This window comes from Callithrix jacchus, chromosome 9, assembly GCF_049354715.1.
Source record: "Callithrix jacchus isolate 240 chromosome 9, calJac240_pri, whole genome shotgun sequence".
NCBI lineage: Eukaryota > Metazoa > Chordata > Mammalia > Primates > Cebidae > Callithrix > Callithrix jacchus.
The window spans coordinates 40,689,715-40,695,714 of record NC_133510.1 but is presented as its reverse complement, the minus strand read 5'-3'; the positions used below and the strand labels follow the sequence as shown (position 1 = coordinate 40,695,714).

At 38.6% G+C, this 6,000-nt stretch overlaps 1 protein-coding gene across 2 annotated transcripts in view; it reads right to left on the bottom strand.

Annotated features, from left to right (window-relative positions):
• Positions 1-1,214: 1,214 nt before the first annotated feature.
• IPO8 (importin 8) overlaps positions 1,215-6,000 on the bottom strand; it is a 70,489-nt gene continuing 65,703 nt past the window's right edge. For both annotated transcript variants that reach the window (XM_078339005.1, XM_035255929.3), the window contains 2 exons: positions 4,088-4,204; positions 1,215-3,171 (listed from right to left, as the gene is read on the bottom strand). In XM_078339005.1, coding sequence (XP_078195131.1) covers positions 3,074-3,171; positions 4,088-4,204 — 215 coding nt within the window. In that variant the 3' untranslated portion in view covers positions 1,215-3,073. The remainder of the gene's footprint in view (positions 3,172-4,087; positions 4,205-6,000) is intronic.

Genomic DNA, 6,000 nt, shown 5'->3' with positions numbered 1-6,000 from the left:
TCCTATCACCTAGTATTTACTATACGTGTTATTTTAGAGCATACTCCTACTTACTAAAAATGTTAACTGTGAGACAGCCTCAGGCAGGTCCTTCAGTAGGTGTTCCAGAAGGAGGCATTGCTACATAGGAGACGACAGCTCCATGCATGTTATTGCCCCTGAAGACCTTCCAGTGGGAAAAGATACGGAGGTGGAAGACAGGGATATTGATGATCCTGACTCTATGTAGGCCTAGGCTAATGTGTCTGTGTCTTAGTTGTTAAGAAAAAAGTGTAAAAAGTAAACAAATGTTAAAAATAGAAAAAAAAAGCTTATAAAATAAGGACATTAAAAAGGAAAATGTTTTTGTACAGCTGTACAAAAAGCTAAGTATTATTACAAAAGAGCTAAAAAGTTAAAAGTTCACAAAAAGTTACAGTAAGCTAAGATTGAAGAAAATTGTTTATAAATTTAGTGTAGCCTAAGTGTAGTGTTATAAATTCTACAGTAGTGTGCAGCAATGTCCCACACATTCACGTTCACTCACCACTCACTCACCCCGAGCAACCTCCAGTCCTGCAAGCGCCATTCATGCCTTTTTATCTTTTATACTGTATCTCTAGTGTACCTTCATGTTTAGATACAAAATTATGTTTAGCTACAAAATTACTTACCACTGTGTTACAACTGCCTACAGTATTCAGTATAGGACAGTAATGTGCTGTACAGGTTTGTAGCCAAGGAACAATAGCTATCCCATAGAGCCTAGGTGTGTTGTAAGCAACACCTTCTAGGTTTGTGTAAGTACACTCTAGGGTGCTCCCACAACAAAATGCCCAGTGAAGCATTTCTAAGAACACATCCATTATGACATATGACCATATTGATTACCAGTCTGGTTTTGACCACTAATAATTTGATAGAAGACCCATCAGAAAATGGCTCCATTTTAGTGACACCTTCCTTTCCTTCAAGGTCCTGCTGTGGTTGAATGCCCTGTGCTTTTCCAGAGCTCTGACATTCTTGTGTGGACTTCCTGGTTCATGAGATGGGCTCTCACCCCCTACTTCTCCCCATGAATTAGCTGTTCCTGATAAGCCCTGGTTACCCTGCCAGACCTACAGTCCACCTTTCTTCAGGTCCCCAGATGTCAGGACAACATACTGATGGGTTATTACCAACTGCCTAAAGCACCTCCACATTTCAGAAAACATTTCACACAGAAGAGTTCAGAATCCTGGGAATCAGTCCACATTTTATTTTATAGTACATTCATATAAGTTCCTGCATTTCCAAGGTAACCAGGTCACATTCAGGTTAGCACTGCTGGTAACAAAATCATACAACTACCCTGGCTTCAAAAACAAGAAAGGGTGATGCACATCTTTCCCTTTAATACTGCAGAAGACAATATATCACAAAATAAAATCTCTAAAAATCACATGCCTTTTACAATCCAGTGTGAAGGCATATAATTTATGTTAAGATTAGACCATATGGAACATGAGAATAAAGAGTTTGAAAGCTCTCTAAAATTCCCCCCAATGCCATCTTTCTCTTCTAACTGCCAGTTGGCACATTCTGCTTCAATGCCTTGGGAAGGGAGCGGCAGAGGAAAGCAGGGGGTCATTTAACTCTAAATTCATGGTTTTCCAGGCTACTTCTATAGAGATCACTTAACCTAAAATTCTGAAGAGTTAATAGGCGGATGGTAATATAGGAAGCACCTGAAAAATGTTCCTCTCATTGCTGATGGGAAATTTAAGTTGTGAATTTTTGTGAATTTTCAATTTCACAGAAAGGAAAACCTGTTATCACATCCAGTAATATGTTAAGTTCTGAAGATACATTTTCATTTTACTGAATGAAAATCCTATGATCCATTTTCTGGTCTTGAACCAGGTCAGAAAAACACTGTAATCTCCATCTGCAATATTTCCTATAGGCCTCCTATGAGTGCAGCTGCCCCAACCCTTAAAAATTTTAAAAAGTCAAACTGAGCTATAATAAAGACACAAACAAATTAGGTAGAATATTCAAATATGTGAGAAAGCAAGAAGTTAGATTTGTTTGGGTCTTTTTTCTAGATTAAAAAAATATTCTTATAAAATGCTTTGGACCCTGGTCCAACACAGCTGGAATGATATGTTCTTTAAAATGCAAGCCCCCATCCAGTAAGACAGTGTGCTTATGAAGCACCTTTCTCTTAGAAGTTCAATGTGCTTTAGGTATGATTACCAATTAATTTTATAATGAAATTATTCAGAATATCCTCAGACTTACTGTTAACTCCAGTGACTAAAGAGCCCCTGCCACTTGCTGCCAAGAAATTCAGTCCTGAACTTATAAGGTTAGGAGTGAAATTGATATGCGTATTTGTTGACCCCAAAAGAAATACCACCCCTTTTCAAGGCAGAAAAAATGAGAGAAGAGGGAGTAAGACACTTCTTTAAAAAGCCACAAAACATCTTATGAAAAACCAGAGCCAGTGCATGTTTTATAATACAACCCCTGAAGAAAGCCCCCCAGCAGCAGGGTGAGCAGAGGGAGCAGTGAAGATTCTGAAACCAGAGTGACTTGCAGTAACTGCCTAACAATAAATTCACAGAGTAAAATGCAGAATAGTCAAGATATAACCAAGGTTTATGTTGTATCTAGAAATATGTTTTATGCTTTAAAAAAAATTGCAATGCTCTCCAAAAAATTTTTCTGATAATTCATGTACAACAGAAGGCACTGTTATCCGCATAAATCCATTGATTCTGCATGGCAAAAACCTGAGACGTGCAAGTCGATCCAATCCTCTAAAACAACCTTGGGCATTCAGCCTTTGGAGCATATGGTTTGTCCTTTTCAGTCCAATGATTGTTTTTGTTTCATTTCATACTTACAGTAGCTGTTTAAAATGTCTATTTCAGGGTGACAAAGGTCAAAGGGAAAAGAGTAGATAAATGTGCTGCCGAATGTCAGATGGTAACTGGTACAGCAGGAGGGCCCGAAAAGCAGCCCCTTCATTTCATCCCCTTGACCCTCACACTCCTTTTGTGAAATAATATGCAGTGATGACATTTGGTCAGCTGATGTTCTTTTTCCTTCAGTTGTTGCTGGGCACAGTCCCAAAGTTAAATGCAGAGAGTACTCCTTTGTTTTCAAAGGTGAAGCCTCCCTGTTGTTCAATCTTCTTCTTTGCCTCTAGCATTTTTCAAAAGAAAAGAGGAAAAGAAAAAAAATAATGCGTAAGGTGACAAAGTTGGAGATGACTCAAATGAGCCAGATTCTGTATATGCTTAGAACTGTGAAAGAATGTAACTCGTGGTATTAGCTATTCTGCCAAAGTGAACGTCAGCCTTTAACAGACGCATGTCACTAAGTAGGTACGTTCACTACCGTGGGAAAATCTGCAAAAATCAAGTGAAAAGAAAACATATCTCAGAGTTGGAGTCTACTTCACTGTCTCTACTGCGGAAAGGGGGCCCAGGCTTCTCATATCAGGAGAGCTGATTGAGAACCTACACGGACCTGAAAACTAAGTCCATGCAGAAGAACCAGCGTTCTAAACTTTAAATGTTGAGTTTGCAATGTTTCCTACTAAAATTTTTTTGTAACTCCAGAATCTTTTCCAATGATAATCCACAAGTAATTATAATAATCAACATAAAATAATAAAATAATTCCTCCAGCTTAAAATCTGAAAATCAACAAGAAACAATGGCAAATAAAGCCCAACAATAAGAAATGGAGAGCATTCCATTTCCAGGAATACAAGCTCCTTGCAAGAATTCATAAAGTCCCTTTGGCCCATGGCTGAAATGTTCAGGGGAGTGATCCAGCTGATTAAATCTCCCTCGGCAAGACTTATCCCAACCTTTACTTTGTACCTTGGCCTCCAATGTAGGATAAGAATGTGAATGAGAACACCACTAGGAGACACATATTAATGTGCAGGGTTTTACAGAGTAAGATCATGAGTGATTAAAACAACAATCATACAATAATGACAATTCCTTAGAATTTAGAAGCAGTGTTTAGGTGCCACCTGGCTCATCAAATAAGGCTGACCATGGCACTCTGACACATGCACTACACCCTGAAGGTTACTCTGGCTGACCTGCCACCGTCCGTCGGTGCTCTGCCAGTGTGTACACCTCCTGCAGTGCCCTCCTCTGATCCTCACTGAGTGGTGCCATCAGCAGCTGGTACCAGGCAGCATCTCGATTCTGCACAGCTGTTGCATTTTGGGAGGAAAAGACAAGAGGTTAAAGTGACTATTATTCAGAGAACAAGTAGTAACATAATTACAAAGAAATTATCCCAGACAGTAAAAGACAAGAGTACAGTACTACAACACACACAAGGTAATGAAACTTATGCCAACAAAGTATTATTTCTGAGTACCCACTTAGTACCCAACTATGTGGGATATCGAAGGAAGGTTAGGACATTGCAAATCTCTAGTCTGCCTAGTTCTCTACCTCCTTTGCTGTCTTCTAGGGATGTTCTCTAAAATCCAGAACACCTGTACTCACTCATTACCATTTTCCTCTGGAATTTTCATACCACCTGCAGCTTCAGCATTGCTGCTACCCCAAGGACTCAAATCTGTACCTCTAGGAAGAACCTTCCCCTAAGCCTCCCAGACTGTTCCATTTAAATAGCTCATCTCAAACTCAACATAACTGAAACCAAAGTTAACAATTCCCTCCCAAACCTTCTATCTCCCCATTTCCCTCACCATTTCTATTAGTCTCCCAGTCAAGTCAACCACTGTAAATCCTTAACATCTCTGAGCATGCCCTCTCCACACCCAAAGCTCTGCTTCTTTCTTAATGTCTTTCATCTACATGCTACTTTCCATCAAATGTCACCCTCCCCATTTCAGGTCTCTATACACCTAAATTAATAACATCATCTTCTAACACTTGGCTCCCACATCTAGCCCTTTCCAGCTTTTTCCTGCACATCATCCATCACCAGATAATTCCCCTGAAGTGAATCACCACATCCCCAAGTTCACTGCCTCAGAGATCAACTTTCAACACTACTCCAACGGGCAATGGAATGGACCACATCACTCCAGAATTAAAGGCTTCTACAGCCCAGCTCAATGGTATTCCTTCACAGTCTTTAAGCAGTGGCCCCTATACACTGGTTTAAAGCTGCTTGTCACTTGAGGAGTATCTTTAAAAATACATCTCCTGAGATCCTACTCAAGACCTAAACCTTCCTTGGTAATTATGACACACACCCACGTCTGGAACTACACTAGGGCACACTCTTGGTATTTCCATCCCCAGGTTTATGCTGTTATTTTCCCCATGCTTTGGAATATAGTTTTTTGTGCTCTCTGCCTCTAATTCCTGTGAATTTCCATAAAAACATCTAGGTAGTTTTTTCTTCATTAATGGTATTTGTAGCAACACTAAAAAACACCAATATGTTAAGCTAGTAGTGCCTTATTAGTAAAAATATATACATGTAAGGATGTTCATTTTAATATCCCTTGTAATGGTAAAACATTGGAAACAATCTTAAATGTCCCACAATGGAAATAAATTAAAATATAACTATAGAAATACTATCTAACCATAAAACAAATAATCTATACTAATGAGATTTAAAATAATTTATTTGATGAATAATTTTCTAAGTATCCTCATTGGCTTTTTATTCTGTAAATTTTCCATTTCCATTTTCCATTTTTCTATGAGGTTATTAGTCTTACACATTGAGGATGGCCTCTGTACACTGTGTACATTACACCTATTAAGAATATTTGGCAAATATTTTCTCCTCCAAAATCATTTATGAGTGCTGTAACTAATTATACTGTCCTTTGTTGTATAAAATTGGCAAATTAGTTACGAAGTAAAAAGTCACTCTCTTATGACAGGAGTTTCATTTCAGGGATTGTGAATTACTAATAGGTTGATAGCCACAATTTTTAACAACACACGCCTGAAACACTTCATTCTTTGCTATAAAAATGCTTCCCCATTTATGCCTAGAGGATGAAAAATATAC